At 33.7% G+C, this 22,619-nt stretch overlaps 1 protein-coding gene across 2 annotated transcripts in view; it reads left to right on the top strand.

The window, feature by feature from the left end:
* The window catches only part of COL24A1 (collagen type XXIV alpha 1 chain), a 287,223-nt gene that overhangs the window by 252,894 nt on the left and 11,710 nt on the right, over positions 1-22,619 (top strand). For both annotated transcript variants that reach the window (XM_025052104.1, XM_025052103.1), the window contains exons 53-57: positions 1,162-1,197; positions 10,186-10,221; positions 10,325-10,351; positions 20,421-20,486; positions 21,098-21,266. In XM_025052104.1, the coding sequence (XP_024907872.1) occupies positions 1,162-1,197; positions 10,186-10,221; positions 10,325-10,351; positions 20,421-20,486; positions 21,098-21,266 (334 nt within the window). The remainder of the gene's footprint in view (positions 1-1,161; positions 1,198-10,185; positions 10,222-10,324; positions 10,352-20,420; positions 20,487-21,097; positions 21,267-22,619) is intronic.

Here is a 22,619-nt window from a genome sequence, read left to right as displayed (position 1 = left end):
TTTATTATGAAAAAATAAGCATTTGAGAATGGGAAAACATTCTGAAAAAAATATTATTGGATGTGAGGGACTTGCTTTTCTGAATAAGAAAACAATACTTTAAAGTCATCATAAATGAAACTATATTGTAGTAGAAAGAAATAAACAAATAGACCAGTATAAGAAGCTAGAGCCCAGAATTAGATTTCAGAATATACAGAAATTTAATTATAGCAAAAATAATGTATCAGTTAGAATGTTTTGTCACATTGTGGGAAGCCCAGAGGTAGGCAGGATCTCAGATTTGCTTAATTTAGTGATCATGTTATCTAAGACCAGATTTTTTATCTCTACTCTGCTATCTTTTATGTTGGCTTCATAATTAGGTTTATAGCAAAATGGCTACGATTTCTCAGGAATCACATGCAGAGATAATCATCCAAAGTAAAAAGTGATCTATAGCCCTATCTTTACATAAAACTTTTTCCAGATGTCTCTCTTTGCATCTTTCACCCAATTTTTTTTATTCCCAGGTGAATTTTAAAGAATTGAATGTTTAAAAAAAAAGCGAAACAATTAAAATGTTAGGAAAATTAACTAGAAAACTAAAGGGTTAGAGAGACTTTTTATATGAGGTAGGAAACCTGAAAACAAAGAACAGAAAGTATATTTGAAGACTTGAAATTTTTTTTAATTTTGTATAGAAAAAGTTTCTGTAAATAAAGTCAAAAATTAACATAAGTTGGGAGAAAGTAATTGCAAACCATATAACATGTAATGGGCTAATATATAGAGAGCTCTTACAAGTTGGTATAAAAAATTATAGAAAACTCAATAGAAAAATGAAGAACAAATTCTAAAGGTCAATAATTATTTGAAAAGATGCTCTCTTAATTTAGAGAAATGCAAACTAAAGTAATAGTGAGATAGATATTATATCCAGAATGGGGATATAGGAAAAACAGTACTCTGATAGAAATGCAAATTATAGCCTTGATGGAAAGATATCTGTTAAAATATTCATATATATATATATTTGACCAAGCAGTTCCACTTAAAGGAATTTGTCTCATAGAACTAAAAGTATTCAATACACTGAGGAAATTTTACAAAGATATTTTTCACAGCATAGTTTATATTTCACAAAATTATCAATAACACTAACTTTATTTTTTCTTTTAGGGACCCAGAGGTGAAAAAGGCTTTAGAGGTGAAAGTGTAAGTTTAATTAAATTTGTAGTTATAGTATCACTTGTCACTAAGCTATAAACTCATGAAAGCAAGGATATTTTTTCGATTTGTTCAGTATTATTTCTCTGATACTTGTAGAAAAAAAGTATATTTTTCAGGAAGTAGAGCAAGCATGCGGTATATAGCAGAGAAACCTAAAAAACCCTAAACATGTTTAAGAAACTGCCAGTCACATACTTCCCAGATCCCTGTGTGAAATGGAATATTTGCAGCAGAGACAGTGTGAGCCTTCTTCACCAGGGCCAGAACAAGAGCATTGCCAAGACCTTTTAGGTATATATCCACTATGTCCCGTCAGCACCTACGAGGGCTGCAAAGCAGAAGCAAATTATTAGTTGTATATTTCAGCCAATTGGAAACAGTTGTGAAAGGATGGGCAAAAGGTACACAGCACCTTGGGAACCTAAACGGCTTATACTGGCACCATTTCCTACTTTTCTGAGATGTCAGTTCTTCTGAGTGAAAGGGGATATTTTTGTAAAGGGGCTACTTTCCCAGCAGAGATCCCATTGAACTTATTCAAGCAGCAGCTGTAAACAGAGGGCAGGCATGGAGTGAAATGGGGGGTTAGGGGGGGGTCTGTTAAAACCAAGAACAGAAGGCACATAAGAATAAAGTTAAAGATCTGATTAAAATTGATTAAAAGTTAATGAGATTGCATAGTGACAACAAATTTTTGCTTTTCACCATGGGGTATGCTTGGGGCTCAAAATAAGTAAATTGCAGTTATATTAATTAGCAGAAGAATGAAAATTATGCAATTTCAGATAGCCTAAGAATCCGCAAAGGGCATTAAAATAGATGTGTTTAATTTGCAGAAAAGAGGCCCTCACATTTTCTCAGCAGACTTGCTATAGAAGGAAGCAAGGATATATACACAATGAAGATATATCCCCCAGGAGGAGTGGAGAGGGAAAAGTAATGAGGCTTGGAATTAGCCCATTTTCTAGACCAGTCTATCTCCAGCTGCCTCCCTGACTTACCCTCTCCAAGTACTATGGCTGGAACAAAAGGCTTCCAGCAGGACTAGGAAACCTTGAGTACCTATGACAATGTCACAGGCATTTCATGTGAAAAAAAATTTCAGTGACTCTGATGGATTATAAATTTAATGGATTATGCTTGCAATCTTAGGTTGCACTGATAGAAATTTGACATCCAGAATAAAGCAGGTAGTGGCACCAGATAGGCCATCCCCAAGGACATTCAGAAGATGGTTCTCAGATATATCAGAGAGCTACATCCTAAAAAAACCAGTTGAAATATCTGGGATATTGTCGGAAACCAGCCGACCAAGTCAAACCAGGTCCCTGAATGGGGGAGCGGGGACTGAGAAAAAAGAGAAGACAGACAGGGTGCAGGAGGGAGAACAGATCTCACAACTGTCTCTCCGAGTTTATTTCTTATGCTCCTTTTTATACATAATCTGTTCCTTTGTGTATCCCAAGATAACATAATTAAAGTAACATCCTGAAGATCGAGGTACAATCGACACTCCCTTTGATACTCCCTTCGACACTCCCTTTGTCTATACTTAATCTTCTTCTTCCTGGAATTCCACAGAACCAGCCTTTTCCCTTTTTTATGCAAGCAGGCCTCCCGAGATAATCCATGCACTCTTTCGAATTTTGGGAGCTTTAGCTCCCCATAGGATATTTAGCCTTTGCCAGACTCTGCAGCCTGATCATCCCTTTCCTTGTTCTCTTTGCTCCCTCTTCACTTCCTGACTTTTGCTCTTGAGTTTTCTCACCCATACTCTCTATCCCTGTAGTTCCTACTTATCTTGAGGTTTCAATTTAAAGACAATTTGCTCAGGGTGGACTTGCTGATGTTTTAGCCTCACTCTGCTGCCACCCGTGGACATAGTACCTAGTAGTTAGAACCAAGTACAATGCCTGGCAGCTGCTCTTCAGTTCTTTACTTAAATGTCCTCTTATCAAAGAGGCTTTTCTTGACTAGCCTATGGCAAATAGGAATGCCATCACCTGCCTGAGATTCTCTGTTTTCCCTTAACCTATTTACTTACCACCTGACATGTTACATATTTATTTGGTTTTCTGCTTATTATGTATCCCCTCACTAGAACACAGGCTCCATAACACAGTCATTTTATCCGTTTGTTTTAATGCTGTTCCCCCAACACCTATGAAAGTACCTGTCTTATGGTGGTGTTTGATAAATATTTATAAAGTATTAGTAAGTGAATCAGAGAAGGCTTGGGGCACTGGGACAAGATAGTTGTCTCCAAATATTTGAAAAGTTGTCTTAAGAAAGATAGAACATAAGAAAGATAGAACATTTGAGACTAAAATTTAAATAATTTATTTATTCCATTGAATTTTCTATTTCTGTGCTTAGCTCCCTGAGAGATGGTGAGCTTCAGGTTACCACCTAATTCCCATCCCAGTCTATCATAGTACCTCGCACATAATTATCATAAAAAGATACATACTAACTAAATGTATGGAATGCTGAGGCCAATTTCAATATTACAGTGAGCTGTCTAACATAATAATGAACTGCTTTAATAAAAGATAGTTTTGTGAAACAGTGCATGTGTCGGTAGAAGCCTACTGACTATCTCTCTGAGTTACTGGACTGATATTCCTGCACTGAGTAGGGAATTAGAATATACCTTTAAAGTCCCTTCCAGCTCTATGTATCTGTGATTCTACATAAAAGAAAAATAATAAGACCCCATAAAAGAATGAACGAAGCCATAGAACATAAAGAAGAGTTCTTTGAAGTAGAGGTCAATTCCCATTAGCTCCAGTTACTATTCTGAACTCATCTACTTCTCTCATTCTTCATCACTGTCCAGATCACCAAATTGTCTCCCCTGGATTAGTCTTCTTTCCATTTCTTCCACTTTTCCCCACTACAATCCATTCACTACATAGCAATTAGTGATATTGTCAAAGCATAAATCAGATTATATCACTCCCCCTTTTAAAAACTCTCTATGACTCCTGCTTGCACTTAAAATAAAATCTAAATTCCTTAACCATAGTCTACAATGAACTACCTCCTGTTTGCTTCTCCAGTCTCATGCTGTGTACCACTTTCCCTTTGCCAACTATGATAAACTTCTTTCTATTCTTTGGAACATGCCTTTTTTTACCTAGAAAGTTCTTTCACTTTCTCTTCAAATGACTGGTTTTTATCTCGTTATTCAGGTATCTGCTCCAATAGCATCTAAGAGAAGCCTTCTGTGACCACCCTGTCTTATTATTCCTGGTCATTCTCTTTCACAATATCTTGTTTTCTGTCTCCTCTGCTAGAATGTAAACTTCATGAGAGCAGGGAACTTTGATACACTCAATATCAGTATCCAGAACAGAACCTGCCATGTAGTAGGCAATATTCAAAAAGTGTATAAATAAATGCATACTGTTCCCTAAAATTAAAAAATTAACAACTATTTCCAATTCTAGCTGGTAAAGTAGCATTTCCCAAATTAACATACTTATTAGTCTTGTGCTCTATGGATTACCACTTTTCTCTTCATAATTAAGGTGCAAACTTTCAGTACCCAAGGAGGAGGGGCACAATGACAATTAATGTAGACGATACAAATTAACTGCTAAAAAAAGGATTATTTGACACATTAGAATTATGAGTTTATTCTGCTTTTATTGTTAAATAACGGGTATTAAATATCTTTCTATCCCCTCTTTTCCTTCGATTCCATTATAGTACAAGGAGCTTTATAAAAGTAATCTTTTAATTCTTAGAGATCATCTGCAATTAACTTAATTCATAAAATGTACAATTTAACCTTTCTGCTTTCATTCTATGAAAAAGGATAAAAACATTTTTTTATCCACTCATTCAGACTTTTTCAGTATATTCTACAGGTTTGTTTTCTTTAAGCAGATGGTTTAAATAGCTGGCTGACTTAAGACTCCTAATTAGGTACTATGTTTCAGAATATTACACCTTCAAGGGGGTCAGTCTCAGATAAGTACAAGTGACATTTTTTGGAATGAATTTTACTAGCCAAGATCTATTGTATTAAGACATATTCACTCTTTGTACAAGATCAGAATCCCGACAATCTATCAGACTGGCTTTATAAATCTTATCTTTAAATTTTCCATGAAGCTAGTGTAAGAATTTATGAACCTATGTTGTTTTTACCAAGTTCTATATCAATACCACTTCATGATTCAAAAAAACAAAAACAAAACAAAACCGAAAAACAAAGAAGGTTATGGCTCATTAACACATGAAAAGTCTCTCCTTTAACATAAAGGGTTACTGGGTTAGGAAGCTTATAAAATTTCACATTATAAACTCCAGTATGATCCTAAATGGTCCTCTCTACCACTGAGAGAGCTGTTTCTATATCGCCACATCTGAAAGAGTTCCTTTCTATTCTGTATCTGTTTTATATCTGCCTGCCTATGTGCTATTTTAAAATTAAGTCCCAGATTCATATATACACTCTAAACTGAGCCAGAGTTTTGTGACATTTTGAGAAAACTTCCTAGTGGATAGCATCTAGAATTCCCTACTCTTCCCCAACTTCACAACTGTTGTGTTAATGGCAAATTAACCTTGAAAGATTACAAAAATCTCATTTCTATGAGGCCCTACTTTTAGAACATGATTAATTTTTAAAGTAAATAATACAAAGAGGATTGCTAGAAATAATAGGATACAATAAACAAATAAATAAACAAACTTATAGCAGAATAATATCTTAGTGTCAATCATCTGAAAAGGATTTTGACAAGATGTTACAACTTAAAACATAATTTAAAGACATAGAAATAGGAAAAGAGAAAATTATAGCATAAATTTTTAGATTAGCTGCTTCAGTTTTATGGCTTATAATTTAAAACAATAGAAGTAGAAAAAACATAAAGATAATAATCCCAGCATGCATTTTTAGATTAATTGCTTCATTTTTATAGCATATTTTTTAATGCAAAACAATAATATGTTGAAGAATCCCATTAACATGTTCTCAAGTATCACCTCTAAGTTGATGTCTTCTCAATTCTTGATTAGCAGAATTATCTAATTTGCCTCTGATTTAAAAGTGAAGAGAATGGTTTAAACATTATTAGGAAAAACTAACTTATTGGAAATTAACAATAATTATTAAATATTAACAAATTAAGAATTTAAAGCCTATCTGTATGTATTTTTTTAAAAATTCATAGTATATTTAATTCATATGAAAAATTATTAAACTTTTTTAATTGAAGTACATATTCCCCTTATAATCATACAGACTTCATATTTGAAATTCCCAACTTGTATTCATATGTAACATTCTTTCTCCAGATCAGAACATGAGGAAGAAAATTGACAAAAGGCTTAAAAATCACAATTCTTAACCTTGAGATTATATTCACCAAACCTGTTATGTTACGGTTGATATATCTGAGATCCAAATGTGTAGCAAATCACTCAAGGACATATAGTAAATTAGGTACAGAGACAAGAGCAGAGCATAAGTCTCCCAATTCCCATACCATTTTGCTTTTCTATTAATTGTAGTACCTTTCAGAAAATGAGGGTTACGAGCAACTTGGGTAAGGAAGATGGTACATACATACTTCTCACCTACATTGAGACTAGCACCGCCACCCACATGACAGATTCCGCATAAGTACATTCTTGATTTGTAATTATCCCCTATACCTTATAATTCACTGATTCTGTCCTAATTATATTATTGTCTAATAAATCTTATTTAATATTACTAAACTCCCAATTAAACCCTCTACACCAGTAATTCTCAACCAAAGGCATTTTTGCCCCACCCCTAAACCCCCCAGGAAACACTGACAATGTGCAGAGGCACATTTGATTGTCATAACTGAGGAAAAGGGAGTTTCTAGTGGCATCTAGTGGGTAGAGACCAGAGAAACTGCTAAACATCTTATAGTGCAAGCTTCTTGATTTATAAATGAAAAAAGGGAAGCTCTCTGTAGCTATGCCAGTTTAAAGACCATGAAGCTAAATCATGATTGCATTTATATAAGGCAGAATTGAAATACATGCACTTATCAGTATTTTCAAAGTCTAATGATAAAATATGTTATTTTTGGAGGGTCATATGTAAATCCAGGATTAAATTGAGAGTCTGTTTTCAAAGGTAGCGTTTTCATTGTAACCAAATAACCACCATAACCATTCACATTAATTTAGGAAATTAACATAGGCAATCATAATTTTATTACAAACTGCTTTACATAGTATCTAGAGAAAGGAATCGTTTTTCCTTAATGATATGTTAGTTAGAGAAATAAAAAAGAACTAATAAATGTTACATTGTTAGAATAATATTTTATTTTACATGACTATGTAGTTGTTTCACTGGAGTTGTCCTGCTCTGTCTTGTTAGAATTGAAGTATTATATTTGAGCACATTTGTGGTGATCTGACCTGTTCTGGGAAACAAGCTGAAATGGACTCAGTAAAATCAGCAATAGAAAAAGTTTCTTCTTTCTTTGATAAATTTCTCTTTCAAAGTCAAAGAGAAGATATATCGATTTTGTACTAAACCACCAGTGAGATTTTGCAAATGTCAAAAATATTCCAAGTGAGGTGAAATGTCAACTTTATTTTTACCATGTTGATCCAAAACAGAGAAACACACACAGCCAAATTCACTCTGAGCCTCAATATATTTAAAAGTCTCTATCTCCAACATGACATTTCTGTAACTTTTCATGCAACTTCTGAGGTACATGTTTTGTACATTCTCTACTTTAAATTGAAATCATAAATCATGCAAACTAAGAAATGTCTAGGAGGCATGGTGTTGGGAGTACTCTACCCTTTTTAAGTTACTATGTGTTCTTTGTTCTGATTGCCACAACAACTTTGGCAATAAAACATAATACAAGTCAAGGATAGCATCAACATTATTCAAAACTCAGCTGTAGATAGATTTTGCTTTGCCATTTTTTTAACCATAATCTGAATTTGACCCAATGTAGACATAATATTCAGTTGACCATAAAGTAAATCAAATTTTGAATGGATATTTTTTTATTTTACTGAAGTGACATTGGTTAATAACATTATATAAATTTTAGATATACAACATTGTAATTTGATATCTGTATACTCTATTTTATGCTTACCACTTAAAGTCTAGTGTCTATTCATTACCATGTATTTGACCCCCTTTACCCATTTTGCCTTCCCCTCACCCTCATTCCCCTCTGGTAACCATCATTCTGTTGTGAACAGACATTCTGAATAATGATTACTGGTTTTATTTTGGAAAATGTCCACATAACTTTTCATTTTTTACTATATATATTTTAACTATTCTAATTTCTAAATTAATACTAGTTAACATTATTCATTCATTCATTCATTCCATAACAATGACTGAATCAATGATTGAAAATCTACTGTATATTAGGTACTATTCTTAAGAGTTCCAGAAAAGATGACTAAGAAACTTCCAAGGGTCCCTAGGGACTTTTCGGTATGTTAGGTACTATGGTATGCAGAAGAAGAAGTGGTTAGTTGAGCAGTAGGAAAGTGGAATAGTGGGTAGACAAGGTGGTATAGAGTTTTAAAGAAGTATTAGAAGAGGAATGAGAGTTAAACAGATAGAGAAGGTAAGGAGGAGCATTCCTGGTCAAAGAAATAGCACATGCAAGAAAATCCATATGTTAAAGAATTTGGAAGATTCAGAAGACTACAAGTAGTTAGCAATAGATGGAATGTAGGGTATGTTGGGTAGAGTAAGTGGAAATGAGGCCCAGACCTTGAAGAGAGGCTGGGGTGCACATTAACTAAGAACATATACTTTTGTATCCAGTTCAATTGGATTTTAATCTCAACTGTTCCTTATTTACTGGTTACTTAACCATTCTATTTCCTTAACTGTAAAATGGAAATATAGCACACAACTTGGCATACAGTGAGTTATAAATAAAGAGCTACACAATTTGGCATGTAGTGTGAGTTAATAAATGGTAGCTATTACTGTTAAGAAGTTTATACTTTATCCTCTAAGAAATAAAGAGCCATTGAATGATTTTAACTAAATAATGACATGATTAAATTTCCATTTTATAAGTAAGATGTAGTTAGCATAGTAGAATAAGGTGAAGATGTCATATTGCGAGTGCAGGCAAAACATGATGTCTTTGTCAGCTAGAGTTGCTATAACAAATTGCCATCAGCTAAATGACTTAAACAACAGACATTCGTATCTTACAGTTCTGGAGGCTGGGAAATTCAAAATCCAGGCACTGGTAGATTCAGTGTCTGGTGAGGGTCCTCTTCCTGGTTTGCGGAAAGCCACCTTCTTGCTATATTGTTACATGGTGGAGACAGCGGTCATCTCTCTCATGTCTCTTCTTAAAAGGCCACTACCATTCATGAGGGCTCCACATGACCTAATTAGCTCACAAGGCCCCACCTCCAAATATCATATTAGAAATTAGAGCTTCAGTATATAAATTTGGAGGGTGGGGGAACATTCAGTCCATAGCACATGATTAGCTTTAAACTAAGGCGGTTGTTGTGAGGATGGAGAAGTAGTATTTTGGAGAGATTTGAAGGTAAAATCAATAGTTGTTGGTAACCAGTGTAGGTAAAGGAAAAGGAAGTATCTAACACTGAAGTTTCCATCTTTGACAATTAGGTGGCTGGTAGATAAAAATAACAGGAAAAACATATTTAGAAAGTATTAACATTTTTAAATGTTACATTTATAAGTTTATTAAAGTGAGTAAATTTAGTTTACAATAATATCAATAAAACATGAAAATAAATATCTTGCTTGCTTATGAATGTGGGCGATAGCTCAGTGCAAGAACATGTAATTTCAAAATTATACTAAAACAGCTTTGTATCTTAAGACTTGCCTCACACAAAAAGGCAGTAATAAAGGTTGAATCTTAGTTGTCTTGTTTATATCAAACCAAAAGCATACATGTCCATATTGTTCTTTGTCTCCATTTCTTGTAGGGTCCCCAAGGACCAAGAGGTCAACCGGGGCCTCCAGTGAGTTTATTTATATTTATATATGTTTATCACTATTGTTACATGCATGCCTAGTTTGAGGTAGCTACTAAATAAATACCTTTTAAAATTTGTTATGTTATAGGGTCCACCTGGAGCACCAGGCCCAAGAGTAAGTTTTTTTGGTTTTGTTTATTTTATCTTAATGTGTCAAATGAACTTTTTAAAGCTTCTATTAACTCCCTGTTAAAAGGTGCCCCCTTGCCTACCTCTGTTCTTTTTACTAATCTGCTATAGAACCTTTCCAACTCTAATAACTTGAAGTCTAAGCTTCAGACTTCTTATCTATAAAATAGGGATGGTATCTCTTAATTTTGGAGTAAATTTGAGTTTTAAATAAGAAGCAAGCACTCAGCACAGTGCCTAACATAATAAATGATCAAAAAATACTAATTCCCTCCATTTCTACCTACTTCTGGGTCTTAGCTCTTTTTTTAAAAATGTTCTTTTTTTTTTTTTTGCCAACCAGAGTTATCCACTTCTTAAGCTTTACGTGAATCTTTCTCAGTTGTTGGTGGCTGTAGAAGCCCTCAGGCTGCTTATGTGTGTGTTTGTTATCTATTACAACCCAAAACTTGCTACTCTTATCTTTGATGCAATGCTTCTGTTGCCCCCTTATCAGCTATTATCTTCTGGCTTCTGATGTTCCAAGCTTGGTTTTCCTTATACTTTGTATCCACTCTCATATTCAGTAATTTCTTTGTCTTCCTGCTTTCTACAAGAGATCTCCTTCCATCCCTAACCCCACTCCTACAGCATCCCGGTCAGGTACAGTGATGCTTGGTTAGGTTTCCTGCATAAAGAAAATCCACTATTGGCTACACTTTCCCAAACAATGGCCAGCCCTATGCCTTCCAAGCCTTACTTATTTCCACATGCTGCTCTGGTGTCATTTGGATATCTGACAGTTCTAGTTGATGGATCTCAGCACATCAGGAACTCTTCTTTCCCCTCAGCTTTTCACTGGTGCAAGGAGTAACTTTCAGGCAAAATGCCACAAGCAAGATTGTTTCCTTGGAACGAGAGATCCATTTCTCTATCATTTGAAAAAATTACTCCCCCTCTCTGACCATATGACTGTAGGGATTGAAACCTTCCCTGGCATGAACATCAATGGGCATATCTTTAAATCTTCAAATTACTGTCAACTTCTCTGTTCTTCCTTTCCCCCTGGATCCTTACATCACATGGGTTCAAACACCCTCATCCATTGCCTTTCCACCTTATAATGACTTTGATATATCACAGCTACCTTCCTAAGAAAGAACAAGATCTAAAAGATCATACATCATAGGCAGATTAGAGGTGTTAAATGAAAATTTTCACATTGAAGTGCCAAATCTGGGGGAGACATAGCCCTGTCTCACTTAGAAAATGTTTGTTTGTGTTTCTATACAGCCAAGGTGTAGTAGGACATGTAAGAGGTTTTGCTCTGAACACAATGTGGATAAGAATATATACTTTGAAGAATTATTAGAAGGCTTAAATGAGAAAATATATGTGCTTGACACATTATAAGTGCTCAATTAACAGTTTATTTCCTTCTTCTCTTTCTTTCCTTTCTGTCTTCCTCCTTCTTTGCTAATAAGAAACCCAGTTTCCTTACACCGTCTTTTTGGGACTTGCAGAATCCATTGCAGTAAAGTGGCAGGGTAATCTTGAGAATAAAACTTCTAGAATAGAAATTTCAATAACAATGAGAAAATACCTATACATTATATCTAAGCTCAACTTATGATCCTATCTTCTTAATTTTGTCCCCTCAATATACCGTAAGATAAAACTGATCACTTCTCCTTCTTCATTCATACTCATTTATTTTCATGCCAGTCTTCCTCTACTAGATTGTGAATTCTCTGAAGGTAGAGACTATTTTTTTCCTTTTTCATTCAAGCTCTTACCATCTATTGAATGAATGAATAAATAAATGCAAGAAAAAAAAAAAAAGCAAGTTTCATCTCTTAGGAAGTTTCAGTGGGGATCCTCCAAACTTGAAGACTTCGCTTGGAGAGAAACAATGTCCAGATTGATATAGATTCACAGAATTAGAGATAGAAGTACTCTTAGTAAGTATTTAACAATTATTTCAAACTGTGAGGCATGGCTCATTAGTCAGTAGATCATGAGCATTCTTTTGAAATGAAATGGAATAGAACGGAATAGAACAGAATGGAACAGAACAGACTAGGATAGGATAGGATAGGATAGGATAGGATAGGATAGGATAGGATAGGATAGGATAGGATAGGATAGGATAGGATAGAGATAGGATAGGATAGAATTAGAATAGAATAGAATAGAATAGAATAGAATAGAATAGAATAGAATAGAATAGAATAGAATAGAATAGAATAGAATATATATGAGGAGTGATTGTTTAATGGGTACTGGGTTTTTTTAGAGGTGATAAAAATGTTCTGAAATTAAATAGTGATAAAATTTGCACATCAGAGTGAATCTACCAAAAGGAACCAAAGTGGGTATTTTTAAATGGCTAAAATGGTGAATTCTATGTTGTGTGAATTTTACCTCAATAAAAAAAAAATTAAAAAGCAATAATCAAAACAAAAATCGGTGTTAAAGTTAAGTAGTAAGGATAAATATGGCTTTGTAAAACTTTTGTTAATGTTGTTTATGTGACTCTTGTCTTTTTAAAACCTATGGAAATAAAGTAACTTGTTCAAGTTCCTAAAATAGAATAGCTAAAGGGAAATGTTTCAGGAAAAGGAATATATATTGATGGAGCTTTTAAATATAGAGACATTATCAGAGTGATTACCAGACCTCAGTGCACATGGTGAGATACTTAGAAACTAAGAAATCTACAACAGGATGTCAAAATTAACCAAAAATAATTGATGGGTTAAAAGGAAGAACAGCATGGGAACATATATGTCTGTATGTGGCATGCATGTTGGAGGGTGGGGAGTGGTGGAAGCAATAATCATTTTAAATTATTAAATGAAATAAAGAAAATTTTCAACTAAATTATTCCAATTAATGGGTCAACTGTGAAACCTCAACTGATGAATTGAGAGGTTGCAACTGCTGGCATCCTCCTGGTTCCCTAGAGCAAGCAATTAACTTCTACCATGGAGAGAGGCATGACATGACATCAGTTCCTATTCTATCAGTGTTCTCACCATCCAGTGATCATAAGATTTCAGATGCCTAGAAAATAACACTTCTCCAAATGATGGGATGTGCAGACTAGATCTACATTTCACTCAAATGAGTTAGGGAAGAACTGTGACAATTACATTCCTCCCAAGATAAGGTGAATCCTCCTAATTTCCCTTATTAATCCCACCCAATCTAATAACTCTTTATTCTCTGTATTCTATTTTATGTCACATTTTCATAAATTGTAAGTGAGTTTCATGTAAGATTATATTCTCTCTAACTAGAACACATAGAGGAAGCTATTTCTTTTGAATTTCTTCACTGCACCTAATGAGAGTTTTACATTCAGATGTGGACACTTAGTGTTGCTGAATGACTTCCAAGGCAAATCATCTTCATACTGTCTCTCTGGGCTTGTCCTCCCTAAAGGCTACCCTTAAGAAAAATTAACAGATTCAACAAATTGCATGTCTGCTACATGCCAGGCATGAGCTAAACTTTGGAAATACATTGGGAATTAGAGGAGTATGGCTATTGCCAAGAAAATTCATGGAGGACCAAGTGTTATTACATTCTTTTCTATCTAATGCCTGTTGAAAAAAAATTGCCTTTTTCATTGAATTGACTTTCGTACTGATGGTGATTAAACTACTAAGTCATTGTATCTTTCATTGCCACACATTCTTAAAAAATAAACATGGTCATTTCACTTTAAAATATTCTACAATTTATTCATCCATCCAGGCCTCTCTTAATGGATGTTTGTTTTTAATCTTTTCCTAATAACAAACAGCACAAATATCATTTTCCAGAATATCTATAGGACCAAGTCCCAAAAGTGGGATGGTTAGGTGTAAGGAATATGAGCATATTTAGATATGCATAGCATAAAATTATTATTGTAATGATTAAGTATACAGTTCAGTGGCATTAAGTACATTCATACTGTTGTGTAATTATCACCATGATCGTCTCCGGAATTTTCATCTTCCCCAACTGAAACTGAATCATACAGTAGTTGTCCTTTTTTGACTGGCTTGTGCCATTTAACATAATATCTTCAGGGTTCAACCACATTGTAGCATGTGTCAGGATTTCTTTCTTTTTTAAAGCTAAATGATATCATTGTATATACATGCCACATTTTGTTTTTCCAGGTGGACACTTGGGTTGCTTTCACCTTTTTGCTATTGTGAATAATGCTGCTATGAATATAGAAGCAGAAATATCTGTTTAAGTCCCTGCTTTTGATTTATTTCAATATTGCTGAAGTTGTTGGATCATGCGGTATCTCTGTTTAGCTTTTTGGGGAACTGCTCTACTGTTTTCCATAGCAGTTGCACCATTTCACATTCCCACCAGCAATGTACAGGGTTCCAATTTCTCCTTATCCCTACCTACACCTGTTATATTCTGAGGGTTTTTTTTTTTTAAATTTATATCAGCCATCTTCATGAGTGTGAAGTGGTATCTAACTGTTGTTTTGATTTGCATTTCCTTAATGATTAGTGATATTGATCATGTTTTTATGTGTTTATTGGCTTATATATCTTATTTGAGAAAATGCCTGTTGAAATGTCTTCTTCAGAAAAATGTCTTTGCCCATTTTTTAATTAGATGGCTTGATTTTGTTTTGTTGTTGCTGTTGAGTTGTAGGAGTTCTTTATGTGTTGTGAATATTAAGCCCTTATCAGATATATAATTTGAAAACGTTTTCTCCCATTACATGAACTGCCTTTTCACTCTGTTGATAGTGTCCTTTGCACAGAAGTCTTTAATTTTTACATAGTCCAATATATCTTTTTTTTTCTTTTGTTGCCTTACTTGGTGTCATTCCAAGAAATCGCTGCCAAATTCAATGTCATGACGCTTTTCCCCTGCATTTCATTCTAAGAATTTGATAGCTTTAGCTCTTACATTTAAGTCTTTGATCCATTTTGAGTTAATTTTTGTATATGATGCAAGATAAAGGTTGATAAGTTTATCCTTTTGCATGCAGATGTTAAATTTTCTCAGCACTATTTGTTGAAAAGACTATTCTTCCCTATTGAATGGTCTTAGCACCCTTGTAAAAAATCATTTGATCATATACGTGAGGGTTTATTTCTGGACTCTATTCTATTCCATTAGTTTATGTATGCCAATACCCCCATTGCTTCGATCACTGTAGCTTTGCAGTGAGTTTTGAAATTGAAGTATGAGACCTACAATTTTGTTCTTTTCAAGATTGTTTTGGCTATTTGGGATCTATACTCCCTTTTATATTTACCTATATTGTTACCTACTACAGTGCTCTTTATTTCCTCATGCGGATTTAAGTTTCTGCAAAGTATCTTTTAATTATAGTCCAAAGGGCTCCCTTTATTATTTTTCTAGGAAATGTTTGCTGGTGAATTCCCTCAGTTTTTTGTTTACCTGAGAATACCTTATTTTTTCCTCACTCTTGAAGGATAGTGTTACTGGATAAAATTTTTGGTTGACAGTCTTTTTCTTTCAGCGCTCTGAATATGTAATCTCTCTGCCTTCACGCCTTTATAGTTTTTGATGAAAAATCAGCTATTAACATTACTGAAGATATTTAGATACGATGAATCTCCTCTCTGCTTTCAAGATTCTTTTTGTCTTTAGCTTTCAACAGTTTGATTATGATATGTCTCTGGGAGTTCACGGAGCTCTTGGATTTATAAATTAATGTTTTTTACCAAATTTGGGACATTTTCAGCCATTATTTCTTGAAATATATTTCTGCTCCTTTTTGTCTCTCCTCCCGTTCTGAGACTTCCATTATGAATAGTTTAGTATGCTTTATGGTGTTCCATAGGTCTCAGTCTCCAATTGCTTTCGTTATTCTTTTTTCTTTATACTCCTCTGGCTATATAATCTCAATAACTCTGTTTTCAAGTTCATTGATTTTTTTCTGTGTACTGAAATCTGCTGTTGAGCCTCTCTAGTAAATTTTCATTTCAGTCGTTGGATTTCTATTTGGTTGTTTTCTTTAATTTCTGTCTCTATATTGATTTTTTTTTAATTTGATAAGACATTGTTTTCATACTTTCCTTTAGTTCTGTAGACATGCTTTTCTTTAGTTCTTCAAACATATCTAAAATAGCTAATTAAAGTCTTTTCTACTAAGTCCAATATCTGGGCTTCCTCAGGAACAGTTTCTTTTGATGATTGTTTTTTCTCCATATATATGAATAATACTTTGTTTCTTTGCATGTCTTGCAATTTTTTGTTGTTGTTGCAAACTGGAGATTTTAAATAATATAATATGACATCTCTGGAAATGAAATTCTTCTCCCAAACTCAGTGTTTATTGTCATTATTGTTGTTGTTCTTTTTGTTTGTTTAGTGACTTTACTGAATTTTATAAAATCTGTATTTTTTGTTATGTGTGACCACAAAAGCCTCTACGTGGTCAGCCTACTGGTCAACTAATGATTAGAGAGCGATTGCCTCAAATGCCAGAACCAATAAGTATGCCAGTTTTTCCCAAGCATCTCTGTATACATGTTGCAACAGTCCTTCAATACTCAGCCAGCCATTGACAAATATACCTTAGCCTTAACTTCCTGCTTTCACAGAACCTGAAAGTCAGCCAGAGGAAAGCCTGTAGGGCCATCTGTGGTCTTTCCTATGCATGTGCACCGCCCTATGCACGCACATGGACTTCTAGATTCTCAGGAATATGTCAGAACTTTTTTTTTTCTTTAGAATTGACGTTCGATTATTTTATATCAGTTTCATGTGTATAGTATAGTGGTTAGACATTTATATAATTTACGAAGTGATCCCCCTGATTAGTATCCACCTGGCACTATAAATGGTTATTACAGTATTATTGACTATATTCCCTATGCTGTACTTTGCAAAGTCTCTATGGATGTCTCATTCCCTAGCTTTCCCTTGTGAGCACTTTGTTAGCTTATTGTTTGCCCCACCTGGTTTCTACTACTTTAGGAAGCCACAAAGTTAAAAGATTTCCTCTAAATGTTTTTGAAAACTGTTTTTTTGCTCTGAGTCAGGTAAAACAAAAACAAGTGGTGTCTTCAAGGGAATCACTAGACAGGTGTCAAATGAAAGCTCCATAAAGCTCACTGTTTTTACTGAAATTGAGCTATTTTTCTTAAATAAATGCTCCCCAGATTGGTGTATTTTGATAATTTCTGTAATTCTGAAAAACTTCATTCTGACATTTTTTTTTCCTAGTTTTCTCATTGCGTTTATAGAAGAGAAAACTCTGGGAGTCATTACTCCATCATTTCTGCTGTCTTTTAAATCTCTAATCTTAAATATACATATTTTTAATATTCTGTGTGATGAAAGAACATAGAAATACTTATGCTGCATGCTGAAGTATAGCAGTTGCCTCAAATAAAAGCATTTGTGGATTTGTTTGAGTTGCAAACTGAACTACCTACAACATAAACACCATTTTTACTTGACAGACTAAAAATGTTATTCAGACATGAGTATTCAACAGATGTTTTCTTGAAAATGAATGAAGTGAGCCTGTCATTTCCTAGAAAACAACTGGCAGAATTTGAAGCCAATGATACAGTTCAGACTTTCAAACAAAAGTAGGAAGTAGGGAAAATTTGTATCTACCACCATAAGTTTGACAGCTTCCCAGTAATTGTGTTTTTCTAATGAGATTTGTGATGATGTTAGTGAACATAATTTTTTAGTATTACAAAATGAAATATGTCAGTATTTGGAAGATCTACATAATTGCAAGAACTAGTATTTTTCAAGTGACAAGTAAAAGATTCTTTCAAAGTTTAAGCTAAACCAATAGATTTTAAAATAAAAGAGTATAAAAAGTTTGCAGATATGGTTTCAGATTTCATATTTCAACTAACCCTTAAGAAACTACCACTTGTTGAGAAGAAGAGCATGAGATGGGGATGCTCTGGGGTCTGAGCCAGACCTCGAATCCACATTCATATACATGCCCACACCCACCAGGCACCTACAGACACATGGGTACCTGCCAGACCCCATATCTATGCAGGCATTCGCACCTACACACAAGCTCTCACACAAATGGACGCTCCTGGACACAGATCCACATGCATGCTCCCTCTGCTCCACCTTCCCCCCAAATAAAGGAAAAGAAAAAAAACTACCACTTGTCAAGTGGTATAGTATCTAAGAAGAATATTCATAATTATCTGAAAAGGTTACTAAAATAATCCTTTTTCCAAGTGCATATCTCTGGTCAAATTTTCTTCATATATTTCAACTAAAATAACATAATGTTGAATACAGAAGCAGATATGAGACTCTATCTTTTATTAATCCAGACACTAAAGAGATGTACGAAGTATAACACAGTGACACTCTTCTCACTGATTTTTTTTGTTTTGGAAAATATAATTATTTTCATTAAAAATAGTTTATATTAATACAAATAGTTTTAAATTTTATGTTTTAATTTCTACTATGGTAACTATCAAAGTTATAACTCAGAAATAAAAATTCTTTACATCCCTTAAAATATTTTATTAATAAATATTAATATTTAATTATTAAGAATAAAAGTACAAAAGGATCCTGAGTCTGAAGAGTCTGAGAACTGCTATGCTAGATTTTCTAAGATTAAAGCCCTAATCACAAACCAACTGGAAAATATAAAGGTGGCTATTGTTTAGTACTTAATTTAATTGCCATGTTTAATGCCAATATTTTTGTGTGACTCATGTCTAAAATATGCCCATTCACATAAGCATGATAATCAGAATTATCTAATCTGCACAGAAATTTTCAGGCTAACTCTTTCTGCCTCTTGAATAGGCCATGCTTCTCTGTCTCATGGCCTTTGTGCAAAGTTGTTACCTCTGCCTGGAAAGCCCTCCCACCCCTTCTTCTAACAATTTTTATCAATTCCTCATATCTCAGCTCAGATGTCACTACCTCAGGGAAGCCTTTCCTGATCCATCCCTCCCAAACCTCTTACATCCAGATTTGATTTAGACTCCCTAATTCCTCTCATAGGCCCATGCATTTTTGTTTCATAACACGTATCACAATTTATATTTATGTATTTTCGAGGTGATTTGATTAATGCCTTTCTCCCCCTCTATATTTAAGCTCCACGAGGACAAGTTTCCTTTTTGCTTACTATTTTATCCTCAATTTGTATCACAGTGTTTGGCAGTATATATATATACACATACATATATACAGAATGAGTCAATTATTTTTCAATATGAAAACCACATATTGAGGCAAGGAAGAGTACATTTTATTGATTGTCCCATCATTTTAAATAGTTTTTCAAATTATCGACCATGAGTTGTGAGCGATCTGTTGAAAACAGTTTCTATTGGATGGACCTTTAAGTAAAAAGATATCTTAGGAGTACAGTCATTCTGAAAAAAAATTATATTGTTTGATTTGCTCACACAGGTGCCATTTCACAGAACTTTCTCCCAGCTTATGCTTCTTAGTTTCCAAGCTTTTTAAAAACTAAAATACAAAAAGACTTACTAATGGTTATGCTGAGTTTTTCTCTAAAAATACTTCTTATTAAATGCAGGAGAGATTGGATTTATATTGTATTATTTCTTTTGGGACTAATGGTACATTTTCCAACTTCAGAAATTGTTTTTAAGACCGCAGAAGTATCAGATTAAACTAATGTGACTACTTCAAGACAGTAGTATTTTATTCTGTTTTCCTTCCAAGAATGTAACTGTTAAAAATTACTAGTTATTTTTTTATTCCTCACTTTATAATTTATTAGCTGAAGAGATCATATTTCATTCTTCCACTTGAGTAACTTTTGTGTGTGTTTTCCTGCAGCAAAGACAAATAGTTTTTCATTTAAGGCTCCAGACTTTGGCCCTGTTTTAATTGGGAGACTTTGAGATTTGGATGAAGGCAGCATATTGTCCTTTCAGATAGCCAGGCAATATTTGCAAGATCTGTCTTGCAAACCCTTTTCAGATAAGTCTAGTATACTTTAACAGCAGTGCTTTCAGAATTTATAGCCTTACTTTAGAGCACTCAGTGTTGATCTTATTGCTGATCTCAAATGGTTTTGTTTTACACAGAAACAAATGGATATCAATGCTGCTATTCAAGCCTTGATTGAATCACATACTGCTCTACAGATGGAGGTAATGTTTTGGACTTTATTTACATTGGCACTCTCAATATACAAATTAAACAGAATATTTTTGGAGGTCAAAATATGGCTTTATCTCAAATATTATATTTAAAACAGACTTTTAAAAATGAAGCCATTTTTAATGACAAAATAAGTGATTTTAATAAATAGAAATATGTACAAAGGATTTTTAAGGAAAATATTTAAAACAAAAATGTAATATTGTTAAAATATTTTTTAATAAGGAATTGGAACTGTAGAAGAAAATAGTTAAATAAAGTTGGCCATTTCTTAAAATGGGACCTATCATCACTATTTATATTTCTTATTTAGACTAATTATTCTATGTGTAACTTTTTTAAAAAACATTATGCAGTAGTCATAGTAATTGTTAAGTTTTATATGAACTTGAAAACTAGACTTTTGAGTATAAATTTAATCTCTTATTTAGGATCAAGATTAATAAAACATACGCATATACCTATATTTAAATACACTCATTGCACACAATAGGAATACATTTTTTTTTCTGCCTTGATCCATGTTGATCATTAGAGTTACTGGCTGGTGATGGCTACTCTATGCTTTTTTGCTAATATGATTCTTATGATGACTTGGCAGAGCTATCAGAATACTGAAGTGACTTTAATTGACTACAGTGCAGAGATATTCAAAACCCTGAACTACCTTAGCAATTTACTGCGCACCATCAAGAATCCTCTTGGCACAAGAGATAACCCAGCACGAACCTGCAAAGATTTGCTTAACTGTGAACACAAAATGTCAGATGGTAAGTTCTTGGTTTCCTCAAACTCTGATGTATGATTTAATTTGATTATTCCAGTGTTTTTGAGATTTGCAGTGTTTCATTCCAAATATTATTTATTTTGGTAAAAAGCTGGCAGAAGGCACTTTAATTTCAAGAACCAGATACTCTTAGAGGGAGACATGCTTTTGATGTCAAAGGATCCTATCTAAGGGCTTACAATACGAAGGTCTTCTAATTAATACCCAGCCTTATGGATGCCTTACTTTTCCCAGTCCACCCCTTACTATATCCCTTGCTTGCACTTTGTTCTTAGAATGTATCACATGATGTTAAAAATTAAAACAGGCAGGGCAAACCTTTGGGTTGGCAGACAGGAGCACCTATCAGGACCACCAAAGTTGGCAACAGAAAGACAGATATCATAGAACCCCCTCCACCACACCTCCTAAAATTATAGTTTTTAAACAAAATGGAATTTAAAAGCCTCATTTCACAATTAGTGACTATGAAGGAAAAGTGGTTTGTTATTCTTGGAATTTTCTTATGCCCTCACTGGTATCCCGATATCCATTAACCAGAGGTACAAAAATGAATTTAGAGTATAACCATCATGGAAAAATTAAAGCAAGTAGATCAGTCATCATTATCTGATGATAAGTAGGGGAAACCCTGTCTGCTACAACATGTCATTTAATTTTAATTTCTATTTGATCTATGGTCAGCTGTACAATCAATATTAGTAGCTATCATTTTTTGTTAAAAACTCTAGTCCCAATACAATGACACATAAGCCTAATTTTTAAAAAAAAATTGTTATGTCATTCTGGGGGGTAAATAGTAGTATTATTTTAATTTATATATACATATACACCACACATACACATTCTTGTCCAAAATCATGTTTTCATTCTGCGCAATTAAATATTAACTTTATTTAATAAAATGCTTAATTATATATATATAAATGTAAATAAAACTAAATATATAGTTTGCTTAGATCACTATAACAACTAAAATAATATTTACAGTTATAGTTGCCAATAGTAATTCTAAGTTTGATTCTTTCCCATATTTGAGAGCATAAAAGTGCAATTCTATAGAATTGAAAGCAATGAAAACATTATAAGATAATACAGATCGATGAAAGCTGATTCAAGGTCTGCCTTCCTGATAGGAGAAATAGCTAAGTGGTGTGGATTGCAAGATATCAGAAAAGTCTTATGCCCAAAAATTCTTTCATCGCTATGAGACAGTAAGTACTATTTAGAAACACAAAACAGCAAGGAAGAGGAATATGATAGAAAGTGGAGTGGAGGTGACATTTTAAATATAGTTAGATAAGGCATCTCTGAGAAACTGACATTTGAGCAAAAT

The sequence above is a fragment of the Pteropus alecto genome, unplaced genomic scaffold (genome assembly GCF_000325575.1).
Source record: "Pteropus alecto unplaced genomic scaffold, ASM32557v1 scaffold25, whole genome shotgun sequence".
NCBI lineage: Eukaryota > Metazoa > Chordata > Mammalia > Chiroptera > Pteropodidae > Pteropus > Pteropus alecto.
This window is presented reverse-complemented; position numbering and strand designations above follow the sequence as displayed.